General features: G+C 47.6%; 1 protein-coding gene across 1 annotated transcript in view; it reads right to left on the bottom strand.

Moving 5' to 3' along the window:
* TMC2 (transmembrane channel like 2) overlaps positions 1–10,840 on the bottom strand; it is a 54,393-nt gene extending 43,553 nt beyond the window's left edge. Inside the window, exon 1 of the mRNA XM_069495768.1 lies at positions 10,807–10,840. Within this exon, the coding sequence (XP_069351869.1) occupies positions 10,807–10,840 (34 nt within the window). The remainder of the gene's footprint in view (positions 1–10,806) is intronic.
* Positions 10,841–18,523: the final 7,683 nt, after the last annotated feature.

Genomic DNA, 18,523 nt, shown 5'->3' with positions numbered 1-18,523 from the left:
TCCATTCTCTAGGGGCTGCCCCCTGGTGTGCCCTCTGCATGGAGAAGGGGACAAGGGGTGAGAGCTGCTGAGCTAGGTTAGGTCCTGTTCCTCAGCACTGCCTAAATATTTGTTTGGTTTTTGAGACAAGGTCTTGCTCTGTTTCCCTGGCTAGAGTGCAGTGACATCATCATAGCTCACTTCAACCTTCAACTCCTGGGCTCAAGTGATCCTCCTGCCTCAGCCTCCCCTGTAGCTGAGACTACCTGCGTGCACCACCATGCCCAGCCAATTTTTCTATATTATGTAGAGACGGGGTATTTCTGTGTTGCACAGGCTGATCTTGAACTCCTGGCCTCAAAGGGATCCTCCCGCCCTCGGCCTCCCACAGTGCTAGGATTACAGACGTGAGCCACCACGCCCAGCAGTTTTTGTTTGTTTTGAACAGTGACTTTACAGCATTGACAAATGGTCTAGTGGTGCAGAATCCACTCTACAGTGTGAACTTTCCCCAGTTTGCCCAACAGCTAGTTTAAGCACAACTATCCATATAGGCATTTATAAATCAAACACAAGAGAAAGGATAATGAGGTTCTGGTGCTAATCATGAACCTTTCCATCACTTCCTAGCTGGGTGTCTTTGAGCAAGTGTCCTAACCTCTCTGAGTCTTAGCTCATCCCTAACATGGGGATGTTAATACTCTGTTAAATTGATAATAAACGTAGCACAGCTATGGCATCTGAGAGTGGACGTCATGACTCTGCCTCTTTTAAACAAAAATAAGATCTTTTTGTTTGTAAAAAGAACACGGGTTTGGGGCGAGGCTGGTCTGCATGGAAATCCCAGTTCTATCACTTACTTATCTCTGTGACCACAGCTAAATTACTTTTCTGTACCTCAGTTTCCTCACCTGTCAAATGGCTCTAGTAGCCCCTATTTCCCTGCATGGTTGGAGAGTTTCTTAAAAACAGGGGTCAGGGATCTGCACGTGGGAGCTACTCAGCAAAGGCTCTTTCCTCTCCTGTGTCCCCAGCCCGCCTGGCCTGCCGCTTCTGCCCTCTGAGGCCCTGTGTCAGAGTGGGCGTGGCCTGGCCCCCAGGCTGGCTGCAGAGCACTTGCTCTCACTGTCTGCTGCAGTGGCCCCCGTCCCGGCTTTTCTGCCATGGCCAGGTGGGCCCCCCCTGCACTGTGAGAGCTCACACTCTGGGCAGAGCAGAGGGGAGTCCTCCCCAGCCCCCCACAGCAGTCCTGAATGCTTCCTCTCTGCTTTCTCAACCCGTGAGCTCTTACATTCTGAGCAACAAGCCACCCTGTGAAATAGCACCACACCTGGTTGATGGTAGGTGGGGCTGGGTTTGGGCAGCCTGAGCTGGGGATTTGGAGTCTGGACATCTGGGCTGGGAGCCTGGCTGTGCTGGTTGTTACCTAGGTAACCTGGGCAGGCGGCTTGTTCTCCGAGTTGGCTTCCTCTTGAGCACTCAGGTAGGTGCTGTTGGTGGTCTCCCCAAGTCCCCACTGCCTGGCTCTGGCATCGTCCCCTAAATGTTGTGTGCGTTGGCTCTACCAGCTCACAGCTTCCCCCTTCCCCAGGGAACCCTGGGTCGATGGGAGTCATCTTGTTGGGAAATGCTTGGCAGTTTACATCCCTTTCCTCTCCTCGAGCAGCCCACAGCCAATTACTAACTGATTTAGGTTACGAAGTCCTGCTGTCTCAAGAGGAAGTCTGTGCTTTGTTCACGCTCTAGACTTCCCCATGCGGTGAGGCCGAGGCTGGAATCCAGCTGAGAACACATCCTGGATCAGCTCCTGCCCTGCTCAATCCTGCTCCCCTCTCTCCACGTCTCCTGAGAGCAATCAGCCTCATGCCGAGAACCCTTGACTCAGTCTGTGCTTCCAGGGAGCCGGCCTCTCCGCAGGCCCCACCTCTGATGTCTGCGCCAGTGTGATGTCAGCTGGAGCAGGCCGGGTTTAGTGACGGGAATTTGTTCTGAAGTTCTAAGAGAAACTGCTCAAAGTTCTCTTCTTGGATTTCAAGCTGGGATATTGGGAGCATATTCCAGTGGACAAGGGGGTTGCCTGCCTGACCCACTGAGTTGGCTGAGCACTCACAGGAGATACATTTGTCGTTTTATTCACTAACTCATTCACCTGCATAAAAACACGTATCGAGCATCTTCCAGGTGCCATTCACAGTGAGGGGCTATGGCAGTAACCAAGACTGACAAGACACTGCCTCACTGAGTTTTGAGTTAGCAGAGAAGGCAGAGCATGAGCCAAGAAGCACAAGGGCAAGCTTCACTCAGACCTGAGCAGCTGAGGAAGGCATCCTGAAGGAAGAAACCTCTAGACTGAGGCCTGGACATGGGGTGTAGGGGTACACAGCGAGTGGATATGGGGCAGGGGTAGGTAGTGAGTGGTGTGAGGAGGGGTGGATGCCAAGTGGGTGTGGGGAAGAGGATTTCCTGGACACAGGACTTCCTATTGTAAAATGGAAGCAGTCCTCAGCCAGGGACTGAGGGGTTTCCCAGAACATGGCACTTTCAGAGTTAAAACTGGTAGTGTCCCTGGTAAACGAAGACAAGGTGGTCACCCTAGTTGTAGGTGGGAAGTGCCCTAGAAAAGTCTTAAGCAGAGACGTGACATGATCACTTTTGTGCTTTCTGTAGAAAGCATTCAGTCATTCAAACCCTAATGCAGGCAGTCTCCTGATAAACATACTCAAAGAATCTGTAAACATAAAAGACATTGGGCAAAAAAATTGCCCTGCCTTGGCTAAGAAGACAGAAAAAATATGTACAAAATAAAATTGTAACCAACTCCATAAACAAGAAAACTTTTTTTATAGTTTTTTTTTTTGTAGTTCTCTTATGTTTCAAGTTCCCAGCCCAGAAATGTCAGAGCCTCCTTACAGTGACAGGGTAACTACAAAGCCTTACACCACCTGTCTGTCCAGAAAAGACAAGAAAAATGACACCCTACCACAAATTGTGCCCAAGGACCCACTGAGCAACCTACTCCCCACATCCCACCTACACACGAGACTGAAAAAATGACCAATATCAACCCCTACCTCATTATGCAACTACAATCCCCACCCTGGCAGGGACTTGTCTACCATTTTTAAATCATGGGATATATACAATAACATGATTTCTCACTACACTGTGTGCCCTGCACTCCATCCCAAACATATAATGATACTCACTCCCCTCATGCATTATTCATTTCACCTCCAGAAAAACCCCTGACCCTGTTGGTCAGAGAGGCAGATTTGAGGTAGTCCGTTCCTCCCACCTCCCAGGGGACGCATCCTCTACAATAAATCCTTCCTTCCTTGGCAGTCCTGTGGTCTCAGTAATTGACTTTCTGTGCTATAAGCAACAGAGAAACCCCCCTTGTGGGTTTGTTAACAAAATGACTGGACTTTTGGTTTCCACTCTAACATGAAAGAGCTTGGAAGTCATTATTTCCATCCCAGCAACAAGAAAAAGCTGAACAAACTGAAAAACAATAATTCTTCTTAGATCCACCAGAGAATTGGGTCCTACAGGCAAATTATTGCCCCCCAAACTGGAGAGAGAGGCAGAGAATCAGCTTATTTGGGGCAGAAGCCCAGGAGCAAAAGCCCTCCCTGGGAACCAGGACTGGTAATGTTTTAAGGGTTACCTGGGACTTGTTTCAATCAGGTATGGTGAGATGCATGAACATGGAAATGACTGTCATGAAGGAAATGGTTTTTATGCACACAGATCATAGAAACAGGAGGCATGGCACACCGTGAGGGCCACATGGGGAAGCAGCGAGGTCCGCCGGGAGGCACAGGGAGTGGGGCAGAAAATGTGGGCAAGAGCCTTTAATGTGCTTTCCATGGGGAGGAATGACAGAGGCAGGTAGGCAGGCTTACCATTGCTAGTCTGAATAATTTCAGTGGGCTCTGGGGCCTAGGAACTGTCCCTAGTTGTCTGCTCCCTGACCCTGTCATGATTATATCCTTAATCACTCCTTCGTATGCGTCCAATACCCAGCTACAATTAACTCATGAACTGCTAAAGTGCATATTTTCCTTTGGGAACCACCCAGTTTCCTTTGCTTCCAGTTCCTTGTAAGAAATCATTTGATTTCCTGGGTAACTGGACTCAATCATTGGGTGATTTTTTTTTAGATGGCAACTTCAGGTAGCTAGAAATCCAAAATCTCCATCATATCCCAGAAGGCCCTGCCTCCACTCAAAAATACTTGGGGACCTTTTGTAAGAACTAGTATTTGTGACCCATCTTTCACTGAAATAGAACTTGGGAGGGGATTAGGGAACAGGAGATGTGTATTTGAAGATTGTCTCACACAGATTTTATAAATAAGGCACATTACTCCCCCTACTTTTTTTTTTTTTTTTTTTTTGCTTTAAACCTACTCAGTGATCTCAAAACTACAAAATTCATTGCCTGATACCAAACTATTCTTGATGAAAGCTGCCAAGAGATTGCAGCATTATTTGATAATCCCATGGGAGTATTTTGGCCCAAACCAGATCATTGAGTTGCCCCCAGTGACTGGTATTGGCTGTGGCACAGAAGCCTCCTGGCTACGACTTACAAACTAGGCAGGAACTTGTTACCTTGCTAAACTAACACCTACTCTCAGGATTGTGTAGGACATCACCCGTTGGTTTGTTCCCTAGGAAAAAGAGATCAGTACATAGTTTTCTTGAAGAAGGAGGAAAAACTGGGGCCCAACTCAAGAACAGAAAACCTAACTACCCTAGGGGAATTCTGGATTTCTTTCTTCTCTTCTCAGGACTCTTCACTTCATACTTTACAAGAGGCCTGGATAGCAGAGAAGATTTTACATGCTGTGGTCGAGAGAACTGCAGGTGATTTAGACAACTCCACCAAGGCCATAGAACTCATCTCCCGAGAGGTTTATGAAATTGGGTGGGTGGTGGTTCAGAATAGAGCCGCCTTAGATATAATATTGGCCTCTCAAGGGGAGAACATGTGCTGTTTTAGGGGAAGAATGGTATATTTACACTCCTGTAGACCTCTCTGAGATCTTTACTATTACTAAAAAGATCCAGGAAGTAAACAAAGATCAGAAAATTGGGTAATTTGACTCATGACCCCATATTTGGTTCAATGGACTCTTCAGATTGGGGATGAGATCTGTTCTCTTGTTTCGTCTGTGTGCTCTTGGCCCCTGGCTGAGAAGTGGACTCTACAAACTCTGATCACAGCCCTTCTCTTAGTATTTTTCTGTGCCACTGTTCAGACGTGTGATCTCCAGAGTTTAAGAAGCTGGTGCACAGATGCTGTCATTCAAATGATCCAGCAAAACTGAAAAACGGACACACAGATTCAAACAACAACAACCAGAAACTTGGAGGTTGAAATAACTGTTAACAGGCAATTGACATGTAACTATGACCCTCAAACAGTGGTGAAGATCTGGATTGATATGCTCTCCGATATTGATGGTGTTTCCTTCTGCTTGGGCTAAAGGATGACCACAAGGAGGGACTGAGAACTTAAACCATCTTTGTCCACACTCAAGCTGGACATGGAGAACCTGAGTTACACCTTAGTGTCTGTGTTAACATGACTTTGGGCTGTGCCTCTTTCTTCATGAGCATAACTTAATTTTTCCAGGAGTCTCCTGCCCAGGCAAATGGTATGATTGTTCATTACAAGATTTTCCCAAAGACCTGTCAGTTCTTCAGTGGAAAAGCATCAACAGATATTTGGGCCCTAAGATTCTTCTAATGCCTCATCTCAAAATCCTGGCCCTGCCGTTCATTGTGGACTGTTATATATTATGATTCTTACCCAATCCTATGTCAGCTCCCACTTTGAAAGACCTGCCGTAAGTCAATTTTCCAATTCCCAATAAGTTCTGGTCTTACTTTCTCCTCTCTGAGACACTGGAAAAGTTTTGCCCTCTGTAAGCAATAAATCAGCCTTGTCAACAGGTTGCATGGTGATACTTAGGGAGCCAGCTTTTTATAATAACTTAGAAAAACGTATTTTGTTTTTAAAAAGAAAGAATAAATGGTGGACTACATAAAAAAGACTGGAAATACAGAAAGGGAGTAATAAATTACGGTCAGAGTGATTGGGAATGCTTCACAAAGAACTGATGTTTGTGAAGGAGAACAGAGTATGTCATCCCAAAATATGCCACTTTGGCATAAGGATTGTTTTGAGCTGAAGCCAATTATTTCTCTGCCTTCCCTTTCTCCTTTCAGACTAAAATCAGGGCATGAGTTTCAATTTGTAAAAGGTCTCCCTCTCCTATGCCAGGAAGAGAACTACTCCAGAGACAACTCTTAGCACCTGAGAAGACTCTTACCTGCATCACAAACCTTACTAAATAAATAACCCTTATTTACCGTACATTTCCCAATCACCTTTCATAACTTACCCCCACCTAGAAGCCCAAAACCTCTTTTTCTTTGTCAAGCCTCTTCTCCACCCTTTATCACCCTTTAAGATGATATATACCTTTAAGATGGTATTTAAGCCCCAAATTCTAACCACCTCCTTGAATCACATTTCTTTGTGAATTCTCTCCTGTACATGCATAATTAAATCCTCTTTTCCTCTTGTTAATCTGTTTTTTGTCACTTTGATTTACAGGGCCTGAAGCTACTGAACCAAAGATGGTAGAAGGAAAAAAATTTCCTACCCTACACTTACCCTGAATCTTGAAGCATGAACAGGAGTTTGCCAAGAAAAGAAGCAGGTAGAGAAATGTTGGAGGTGGTTATGGTAGCAAGACAGGTGGATTCTGGGCAGAGGAAACAGGATCAAGGGGCCCCATGGAAATGCCAGGGCGTCTGGGCATGGGTGACCAAGGCAGAGCTGAGTCTGGGTATGCTCTGGTGCTGGGGGGTGGGGAGAAGGGTCCGTGCTCATAGGCAGCTGGGTTGAAATTCAGAGGATGAGGGTGTAATAAAGGAGCATGCTTTGCAGGGTGAGGTCTGCAGCAAAGGCTCACACTAGCAGTGTGGAAGAGTGTGATGTGGAGGGGATACTGGTCCCCAGTTGCTGTAGGGAGGGTCTTGTGAGTAGGGGGGTTGCAGTTGCTTCCTTTGCTGTGAATGCAAGAAGAGGCATCAAACTTGGGTCTGACTCCACCATTAATAATCTGTGTCTTTGGGACTCAGTTTCTAAGTGCTGAGGTTCCTGCAGGGACCGATGAGATAACTGGAGTAGGAGCATTGAAAAGTATTGAGTGTGAGAAATAAAGATAGTATTCTAAACCCCCCAACTGACTGAACCCTCTTGGCTAAGGGGACCCAAGAGAAACATTAAAAACAGAAATCCTGGTCATGCCAGGATGGGAGTCTGGACACATCTCGTTATACCCCCTCCCTCACTAACCACCATTACGCTTTCTCTCCTGAGGGTTAAACAGAAACCAGCTCTTTGGAAAGACTTGCTCCACTGCTGATTTCAACCAACTGCCTAACACTGCTCCTTCCTTTCTGAGGTTTTGACACAAGAGCTGACCAGCATTCCTTCCTGATAAGAGACCACCGACCACAGAGTGGTTCACCTTTTGATATCAGAGGCACGAAAACTCTACCCTTGCATCATGCTAATGCTGCCATCTTTTGTACATGCAAACTATAAAGGGTGTGAAGCTTACTCGTGCATGCCCATGTTTCTTCTTTCATAAACATTCTCCTCCTATAGTTTATTAAATATGTATATTCAGCCAACCTGCTCAGCATGAATTCCTATTTCCTTTATCTTTCACTCAAAGTGCTTGCTCTTGGCTTCTGCCCGAGGCTACACTTCCCAGCCCTCAAGATGGCCAGCTGGCAGGTTGTAACGCTTTGTGAGAAATAAAGCTCTCCTTTCCAAATTTATGAACCTCATCATTCTTCAGTTGACAAGCACTATTTGCACTCTTCTCCCAATCTCTTTCCCTTCCTCCTCCTCACTCCCTATGGAAAAGGGGTATTTGGTAAGACAATGAAATGAAAGAGTATTTTAGCATAACATAACTCATCCAAGGTAGGAAGCTGGTCGGTATCAGCCAGTGAAAGATGAGTTTGTCCTGTAAATGCTCCAACCCACCGCTCTGGAAGGCTTTAGGCCCCTCTCAGAAGAGGGATGAAGCAAAACAAATATCACCACAGCTGTGACCCCTAGGAGAGCTCTAGGACGAGCCAAGCTCTCAGAGAAGCAGAGATCAAGGCAAGGGAACAAGGAGAAGGGTCTCCTGGGCTCCCACAAAGACCAGCTCCATATTGCTTGAAGGACTGGATAAGAAAGTCATAGCATGTTTGCGTCCTCCTCTGAACTCTCTGCGTGTCCTCAACCAGCTAATAAAATGGTTTTCAGTGTGGTAACGAACTGTACCAAGCATTCTTTCAAGCCCTGTAGATATAACTTGGGGGTTACAAATTTTTTTCTGAACTGTAATTCCTGATGTCATCTCATGCTAAAACTGAACAAAATTCATGCAGAATGTGAAAAACAAGCTGGAATTTGTGCTTCAATCTTCCCCAAGCCTCTTCTACACAGAAAATAAGCTGCTTTTTTTTTTTTCCCTTTCAGAGTTTTCAATGGACGCCACATGATGCATAATTTAGGAGCTGCAGAGGCAGCTGTCTCGCTAGGAAGACCTCCAAGCCCTGCATGCACCCCTGGAAACGTGACAGGCCTCCTGTGTGTGCACCTGACTCAGCCGGAGGATTCACAGAGCGACACACAGGCCGAGGAGAAGCGGGACCGGCTCGCCCCCAAACCCAGTGAACGCAACAGTTTGGGGCATTGACCAAATGGCACAGGAGGAAGGAGAGTACACGTCCTTCTCTTCTACAAATGCAGTGGCACACCGAAGTTATTCTGAGAACAGAACTTTGTATTCTCAGACTTATTTTTTCTCCTTGCAGGGTATAAGCTGGAGGAAGAGGATATCGGGCCCCCTCAGAGGTGACTCTAGAGATTTGAGGAGGAACCTTTAGGTAATTAGGCTTCAGTTGATTTAATGGATTTCTGATGTTTAACTTCACTACATCCCTTGACCATTTGGATTCCTGAGGTGAAAATTCGGACCCATTTCCCATTTTCTGTGGGAAAGGGACAATGGCAGTAGGGAGGGGCATACTTTAGCAGGAAAAGGTTTGTGTTTTGGGCAAAATGACCTTCCATTTCTGTCCTACCCAAGGGACGTTTGCTCACAGGTGACCCCCACAAAGCCCAGCTCCTTCAGCCAAGGCGGAAGGAAGCCAGGTTGGGTGCGGAGGGGATGACGCCTGGAGGACACAAGGGGAAACAGATGTGGACAGCCAGACCCGAGCACCCTACACGCACCTGTCATCAAAGGAGCCCCGCGGGCTGACCCCTCCTGTGAGGAAGGGGCTTCTCATCCGGCCACCGTGGGGCACGGCACGTTCCCATGTTCGCTGCTGTGTCTTTGGGGGAGGTGATAGGGGATGAGGAAGGCAGGTGGGGGCAGGAGGGCTGTTGAGAGGCCAGCGGTGCATCCTCGGCACCCCCTTGCCTGATCCTGGGGGCCTCTTGCCCTGGGTCTCTCCCCTCGTCATGGAGCTGCCTCACTGAGGACTCAGGGCTTGACAATCGGGGGCTAGTGGGTTAGGGTTAGGGATGAGAGGAGAAGGGCTTGGGAGGTGGGGGAGATGAGGTGGATCCTGGGGTTCCTCCACCCACGGCGAGGCCCTCCCTCTCAGAATGTGGGGAGATCTCTTCCAAGCCCCCAGTGTCCCCCAAGATTCTGCTTCCCAGCCCCGCCTGGGATGTGACGAGGAGAAAATAGCATCATGTCATGATGTTCTGTGACACGAAGTGGAGGACGCCCAACCTGTGGGTGTGGCTTCTGCCCCTCCCCTCTGAACCCTCCGCGGGTTTTCTCTCCTGCCTGCCTGTGGCTCCTCGGACTCCCTAGCTCCTCCTGGAGCCGGTTGGCTCCCTCACTGGCTGACAGAAGAGCTGAGGTCACATTCTGGAGTCTGGGGATGTTCACTGCTTCCCAAGGCTCACCTCAAAGTGTCACTAACTCTGAGATCTCCCCTGACCCCTGGGGCTGAGCAGCACGCCCTCTCTTCATGGCGCTCTGCCCCTCCCTGGTGACACTGCCTGCCTCCCAGGAGGGCTCCATGCAGGGTGTCAAATGAGAGGGATCGGGGACGGAGGGGGCTGGACTGTGGGGCTGGGCAGAGGTGAGCCTGGCACCACAGGCACCCTGGGACCTGCCACCCATCTCACCTGTGCGCGGAGAGCCGCTCCTCGCTCGCCCTCTCGCTCCACCATGGGCTGGAAGAGAGGAATGGGGACAAATGGCTGATCTCTGGAGAGTCCCCGCTCCCTGCACCACTCCAGGTCACCGTGGGGACCCTCAGCTGACTGTGGAATTCAGCTCCAATTATTTTACTCAACAAGCTCTAGAGTCCACAGCCTGTGACATTTCTCTGACACCCTGAGAAATGAGGTCAGAACATCCCCATCCATAGACAGACAGACAGACAGAAATTGGCTGGGGGGATTGCTAAGGAAAGGTGACTCTAACCAAGGCAACGGGAGGCTGAAAGACCCTGGCGGGCTCTGAGGAGCAAACAGCGGCCGCGACGACCTCCAGGCTCGTGTTCACACCAGCACTGTGCCTGGAGCAGTGCCCAGGTGGGTTTGAATCCCTCCAACAGCCCTGCAAGGAGGTGATCACCATCTTCCTCCCGTGGGTGAGGTGCGGAGAGGCTGAGCATCCAGACGCAGGTCCTCAAACCCAGGTCCTCCCTGTGCCTCTCAACACCTGTCCCAGGACCCCTGCAGGTGGGCCCCACAAGGACGAGGACATGGACTCACCTTCCTCTTCCAGCCTCTTTGACTGGTGGCTCATGGTCAGCAGGGCTCTCGGTCCCCGCGCAGGCTCACGCAGCTTGTTTGACCAGGCACGCCTTCAGCCCGGCGTGCTTTCCTGCGCTCATGGTGGCTGGCCTCCCTGCCGGGGCCGGGACAGCAGCCAGGGCTCCTCGGTTTGCTGGAGATTGGATGTGGAGGTGGGTGAAGTTTGGGAGAGAGACAGGGAAGGAGGCAGCGCGTTCCCAACCCATCAATCCGGCCACACACTCCTCCGCTCGGGTTTCCCTGCAGAGAGGCAGGGTGGCCTCACGTTTCAGGCATCACTTATACATGAGGGGCCCTGGAAGGGCCAGCGCTGCGGGCTCATCTCCTGGCAATGAAGCAAGGACGCCACTTGCACTCCAGCCAGGGGAGGTGTGAGGAGCCCCCCCAGGGCTCTTTCCCACTGTCTCAATTCCCTGATTGGGATGAAGTAGCAGAGAAATTCTAGGATGTTTGTGTAAGCTATCACTCCAGCTTCTGTTGAAAATGCAGATTCCCAGGGCTTACACTGGGTGTTGGAATCAGTTCATCTGCTGTAGGCTGGGGCAGCAAATGGGGGAGGGGAGCTGGCCTAGTAGGGGGAGGGGCACAGAGGGTGAGGGCACGGACTGGATTTGCACTCAGCCTGCAAAGAGGGCAGGACAGGCCTGAGCTCCCTCTGGGCTGGCTCATCTGCTCTGCCATGGCATCCAAGGTATATCTCTGGACCCAAGTGCAAGGGTTCTATAACGTGCCTGTCCCCCAGCCTCTGGTGACTATTAGGATTCTAATGTCTCTCCCCAGTCTTCATTCACCCCTAAGCGTTAATATAATAATAAAAGCAGCAGGGCCCAGTGGAAAAGGAAAATGTGGGACCCCTTGTTCAAAAAGCAGGAAAAAAAATTACCATTTAGAGTACTAAAATATAAAGCTTTTCCCTTTCTGCCATTTAATGCCAATGCAAAGAAAACTTAAAATTTTAAATCATTAGTACACGTCTCACCGTTCATCTTTATATCGAGCAATGCTAGTTTTCAGTGCAAGCAGAAAGGCACTTGACTCATGTAAAATCACTGAAATGACACATTTGTACATGCGAGTGGATTTCAATCTTACCGGGATGGTAGAAATGCCACACAAAACTAATTTGATGGTTTTATTTCACTTCTTGATGTGCGCACGTTCTACCCATACTCCCTGCCTTTGGCTTACTGATGAGTGGAAAAAACTGAGAAGAAAAGGAATTAGGAGTTGCTCTATCTTTTCCTTTTCTTCTGTGTCATTATTTTCAGCCTAAGTGGTTGGTTAATGCAGGGAAGTAGCACGAATAAGAAAGGACATGATCCTTAGTTGTCAAGTTTGTTAGAGCCACTGCTGTCTTTCAGTGTTTGAAGCAAGCTCTGGTTCGAGTGGGAAGTGCAGCCTCCCTGGGCTGCAAGGGCTCGTACGCAGTCAGCCGTGTACTTGGCCTGAGTCTTGCTGAATTCCCAGGCGTCATGGCTCACTGGATTTATGTGTTCACAAGGTGGCATGTATGTGATCTGTGAATGGGCTGGCATATGTTTGTGTCTCCTCTGCTCAGGTACATTCCCCTTGTCCCATTGGACTCCTTTACGAAACACAAGTTCAAAGATAAAATTCTTAAAAATTTCAAAATGGTGTCAGCACAACATTGGACCAAGTGCTGGGGTGTTCTAAGCACAGGCCCCCCACTAAGACAGCAACAACTGAGAGTTACTCGCCACTTCCTTTCTGACAGGCCCTTGTCAACCCCTTTAAATGACTTATTTAATCACTCTAACAACCATTTGAGGCAGACTGTCTTATTTATCTTTCTTTACAGATAAAGAAACTGAGGCTGAGATGAGTAATACATCCCAGCAGTCCCTGGAGATGGGGTTCAGCCCTGTCAGCTGCTCTGGCTCCAGAGCTCAGGCTTTTATTCCCTATACTCTTCTGACCTCTTGGGAAAATCTGGACCACAGCATGTCCCCCTTCCTAAAGGTCCCTGTGTTTGCCTCTCATCTGGGTACCTGGCTGCTGGCCCTGCCTTCAGTGCTTCTCCTACCCGACAGCCAGGACAGCCCCCAGAGGAGACGTCTGACATCATCTCTCCCCTGCTTGAAACCCTCCCCTGAAACCCCATGTTCTCCAGTAAAAGTCTGATTCCCTGCTATGCTACCCAAGGCCCTGAGAGCTCCCACCCCGTCTGCCTGTCTGTTTCAGCCCAGCCATTCCAACTCGCTGGTGCCATTTGCATTATCACTCTGGGTACTATTATTTTCCATAGCCTTTGCTACTCCTACCGTCTCTGCCTGTGACCCTGGGCACACTGGCCACCCAACACTTTCCAATATGACATGGAATGATGTTTCCCAGCAGAGCTCTAGCTGTCCAGCAAGGGAGGATACTTGCCCCGGGGCATGTGGTAGGTTTCTTTCAGAGAAAGGGGAGGCAGTGTGCATGAGACTACCCTGAAAAGTCCTGTTAGAAGATAAACATGTCCTTGTTTGGGGGAGATACAGGATGGTACAGCAACCATTCTTCTCAGAGAATGAGCTAGAGCCCTAAGTAACTGCCAGGTGGGCCCTGGTGTTCCAGGAGAGCATTCAAACCTCTGGGAAGATTCCATCCTGCTCTGCCCTTGAGTTTCCCATCATTAAGATTTGCCTTTTCTTTGTGGTGGTTTCAACGTCTTTAATGTGAAACCTCTTGATTTCACACATTTGCAACTTTTAAGAAAAAGGTGGCACTAAAATGTGCCCTTCAGCTTTTCATGAAATTTTCTTTTTCTTCATTCTTGTTAACACAAAGCTTTAGCTAATTAATATTTGAATTACATTTATTGGACATTCAGCTCAACATGAACATTGTTTTGAAGAGGAGTAACATCGGAGTGATGTGCTCTTCTATTTTATTAGGATGGTGAATGTTCCTACTGCTAGAGCTAAGGATGGTAAATTCTGTACTAATTCTTCCATGGATGTGGTTTGATCAGAGAAAAATAAAACCCTAAAATACAATACAATGGCAATAAAAATGTGTAATCTCAACCAAAAGTTGCAGGGTGTCCAAATCCCGTGGCACTTTGGTCACAAAACCCCTTTTTAATGGTGAAGCTTCTTGGGCCATTTTGTTAATTTCTCTCTCCAATTAAAAGTATATTCGTATATCTGTATAATTAGCTGTGGATATCTGCTTACAAAACATCCAGTGTCACTCACAGAATGTTGTAAACCAGCACAATGGGCAGGATCTGGTTACGGGCAGGTAACACCCTAGCTGGATAACGTGAGCTGTGCTATCTCGAGCACACTGCCCTCCACCTACTAACCCACACCTGAGGGCTCGGTGCTGGGGTGGCTTGTGGTACAGGGTGGGAGAGAGGCCATGGGATCTGGATGGTAGCAATGTTTTCCCACAAGCTTTGGGGAATTCATTATAAATAGAGTTTTTCTAAGGCTCCTTTGGGCAGAGCTTAGTTCCTCCAACTTTCTGGATTAGCACTGAAGGTGGGCAGAGGGGGTTTTGTTTGTGAGAAACTGCTCAGGCTGTCTCTGCCATTCCAGACTTTTAGGAAGGAAGTTAGACCCACATCCAGGTATCTGAGGCCTAAGGGATGCACCCATTTCTCCCAGGGCAAGGGACGATTACTGCAGATATAAGCCAGACAGACCAAGAGAGATGACCTAACAGCCCACAAGGAAAAGCCCGCTGGTGACCATGGGCCATGGTTTGTTATTTCTCTGCTTCTCCCTATGACTCCAGGAGGCAGAGTTGGGGAAAGAGACCAGGGAGCCAAAATTCAGAGGCTCTGTTACTTCTGCCCCTACAGGATAAGGACAATTAACAACTGGAATGCTCCTCAAAGCAAATGTGTTAAAAATAAAATCAACCTCTATTTATAATTGTCAGCTGAATCAGACAGGTGACAATCCCTCTCCAGCCCCGCCCACCATTGGCAAGTTACTGAAGATTTCTATGCCTCTGTTTCTTCAGCTGTTGAGGGGAGGTAATTCTGCTCCAACTCCTACAAGGGCCCTTTGGGGATTGAGTGAGGTAATGTGGCCATAACTGGAACCCCAAAGCCCTGAAGAGTTAGGAGAGGGCTCTGTGGAATTTCTGCTGTCACTTTGCTCCTTGACTCGGTGCATCTGGGCCCCACTGTTGCCAGGGCATGGACGAGCTCCTTTCTTCTGCTCCACTGTGCCCCTGCCACAGAGCTCCTCTCTGAGGCATGGCCACATGGTGGAAGAGAGGTGGCCTTACCTTGTCAGCTGCCCTACCTCCAGCCTCTGCTGTGCTCTCTCCATCCCATTGGGTGCTAGAGCTTCGCCACCATTTTGCAGAGCAGCACTGAGCCCTGCTGTGGTGCGTGATCACTCATCGTCAACCCTTTAGGGCCAACCTGGTGCAGTGGTGTAGAGCCCAGAGCAGGAAGTCCCCAAAAGGAAAAACCTAACAGCTTAAGTTTCTTGGCTACCTCTGCCACAGGAAACACCCCTACCCCACCCTCTTTGGATGTTTTGAATTCCACCCACACTTTGTTTCAAGAGTTCCCTCTTCCTAGCAAGACACCACCCATCTGGTATGCTAGAACGTCAGGGTATTCACGCACACAGTTTGGGGTGGAGAAAAGGACCTTCACCGAGCCAAAGAGTCCCCCTGTTTTAAGATTGGCGGGAAATCACTAGTGCTGTGGTTAGAACATGGCTCAGTGGGCAGCGACCACAGCAAAGGAACTGGAGAGGATGCAGGGGGATGTCACCATTGAGGTGCCTGTGTCTGTCAGGGACAACATTGATCTCCCTTAGTCATTTGGGCAAACTCTCAAAAGTCCTCACTCTCCTGACCTTTGTTTTATTGTCCAGGGGCCCTTGGCTATCTGTTTGTGTTTCACTGCGAGGCACTGGTATGTGAAAGCTTTCTGCATGTGAGCCCACCTTGCTGATGGGTGGGCCTTGCTTTAGGACAGTGTTTCTCAATTTCAGCATTGTTGACATTTTGGGCCAGATACTTCTTTGTTGTGTGGGAGCTGTTCTTTGAATTGTAAGATGTTCTGCTGCATCCTTGGCTTCTGCCTACTAGATACCCGCCATATACATCCCATAACACAACCAACAATGTCTCTTTCTGTTGTTAAATGTACTGGGGGGTGGGGAAGGATGCATCACCCAAGATTGAGAACCACTGCTATAGGGTGATTAGGCAGGGATAAAAGACACCCATTCCTAGTGTTTCTGGGCTTTTTCTTCTGGATGGTGCAGAATTCCCAGACAGAAATTGTCCCATGTCCTACCTGGTGAATATACCCTGGGAGCTGAGGAAGAGAAGAGGGCTGGGAGTCGCGCTGTCCAGGGTGTGGATATGCACTCAGTTCTCTGGTGTTCATTTGGTTCCTCATCTTACTCTGGCTGTGTCTACTATCCCTCAGCCCACAGCTTCCCACTGTGTCAACTCTTCAGAGAGCCAACTCTGAATCTGCAGAGGCGGGAGAGAGGATCTGGGGTCCAACCAATTTTTTTTCCTTCTTTTTAATTTTTTTTGAGACAGAGTCTCACTCTGTTACCCAGGCTAGAGTGCTGTGGCATCAGCCTAACTCACAGCAACCTCTAACTCCTGGGCTCAAGCAATCCTTCTGCCTCAGCCTCCCGAGTAGCTGGGATTACAGGCATGTGCCACCATGCCTGGCTAATTTTTTCTATATATTTTTAGTTGTCCAGCTAATTTCTTTCTATTTTTAGTAGAGACGGGGTCTCACTCTTGCTCAGGCTGATCTTGAACTCCTGAGCTCAAACGATCCACCTGCCTTGGCCTCTCAGAGTGCTAGGATTACAGGCGTGAGCCACTGTGCTCGGCCGAGTTTTAGCTTTTATATTTAGGTTTTGATCCACTTTAAGTTAATTTTTGTGTATAGTGGGAGGCAGAGGTTTAACTTCACTCTTTTGCATATGGTTATCCAGTTGTCCCAGCACTATTTATTGAAGAGACTATTCTTTCCCCATTAAGTGGTCTTGGCACCCTTGTTGAAAATCAATTGACCACTTCTGTATGGGTTTGTTTCTGAACTCTCAATTCTGTCCATTGGTCTTTATGTCCTTATGCCAGTACCACACTTTTTGATTACCACAGCTTTGTATTAAGTTTTGAAGTTAGGAAAAGTGAGTCCTCCAACTTTGTTCTTTTTCAAAATTATCTTGGCTATTCGGGGTCCCTTGAAATTTCATATGAATTTTAGGATCAGATTTTCCATTTATGTAAAAAGGCCATTGGAATTTTGACAGGGATAACATTGAATTTGTAGATTGCTTTGGGGAGTCTTGCCATCTTAACAATATTAAGTCTTCTAATACATGAACACGTCATAGTTTCATTTATTTAGATCTCTTAAAAAATTTTTTCAGCAACATTTTGTAATTTTCAGTGTGTTAATATAAGTCTTGTGCCTCCTTAGTTAAATTTATTCTCAAGTATGTTATTGTTTTTGAAGCTATTGTAAATGGAATTATTTTCTTGATTTCATTTTCAAATTATTCGTTGTGAGTTATAGAAATACAAGGTTTTCTACATGCAAGATCATATCATCCGTGAATATGTGAAGATGAAAAGAAGATAGTTTTATTTCTTCCTTTCCAATTTGGATGGCCTTTCTTTTTTTTCCTTTGTGGTCAAATTGTTCTGGATAGATCTTCCTGTACAATGACATCGTGATTTACAAATAGATTCTTCATGGAAATAGTCTTAAGGGAGGGAGAACAGGTCTATTTCCCTTTTGGCAACAGAGAAAATTCAATTTAATTTTTATTTACCATTGTGATTTAAATGCTCTCCCCATGAGCTGAATTAGGCCTGCTATGCAGAACCCCTACTGGCATGTTGCAGAAGGTATAAGCACCATCCAGTTCTTAACTAAGACCTTATGTAATAGGCCCTAGAGCCAGACTCCAGCCCGAGGGAGGCTTCCACCCTCCAAGAACTGGAAGGTGTAACAGAGGGAATGGCCTGAAGAAAATATTTTCTGTCTCTTTAAAACATCCTCCACTCCTTTTTGAGAACTAAAACCCTTCTTCCTGTCTCAGACCAGCAGTGAGGAGGGGCAGAGGAATGTCTTTTGTTCTTTGTGCTACAGGAGTTAGTTCAGCCTAGACCTGGCACAGGGAGGCCCTGGGTGGAAGTCACTGGATTGTCTTCAGAGGAGATAGGGCCATCAAGGTTATCAATTGTAGTTGAACAGCAATTGACTGAAGGTGAGACCCTTTAAAAGCTCTGTATTTCTGTTTATTATTAGGCCGATGGCATTTCAGACAAGAGTCTCCATCATCCTCATTTGCCTGCAAGTTAATAAAACTCCTCTTTCCTTCTCCTCAAACCACTTGTTCTCATTCTTCTGATGAGGCCTCAAGGACAAGTGAGAACTTTCAGTAACAAGAGTTTGTCACTAACTTTGTGAACTTTGACAACTGGAAACTGACTACAAGGCAACCAAAGGAGTGCACTGGAGTTGAGGGTAAGGGCACAACTGAGACTTTGGGAGACGCTTTGTCCATCTGTCTCCCGACCCGCAAGTAAAATGGAGATGACCATAGGGGTGCGAGGAAAGCAGGAAGTCAAACCTAGATAGTGTCCACGTAAGATGATATATATGTTATAGAACCTTAGCCCAGGGAATTTACCCAGACCAAGAAGAGAAAATGCGAAC

The sequence above is a fragment of the Eulemur rufifrons genome, chromosome 20 (genome assembly GCF_041146395.1).
Source record: "Eulemur rufifrons isolate Redbay chromosome 20, OSU_ERuf_1, whole genome shotgun sequence".
Classification (NCBI taxonomy): domain Eukaryota; kingdom Metazoa; phylum Chordata; class Mammalia; order Primates; family Lemuridae; genus Eulemur; species Eulemur rufifrons.
Note: the sequence above shows the minus strand (reverse complement) of the source record. Positions and strands in the feature narration are given on the sequence as shown.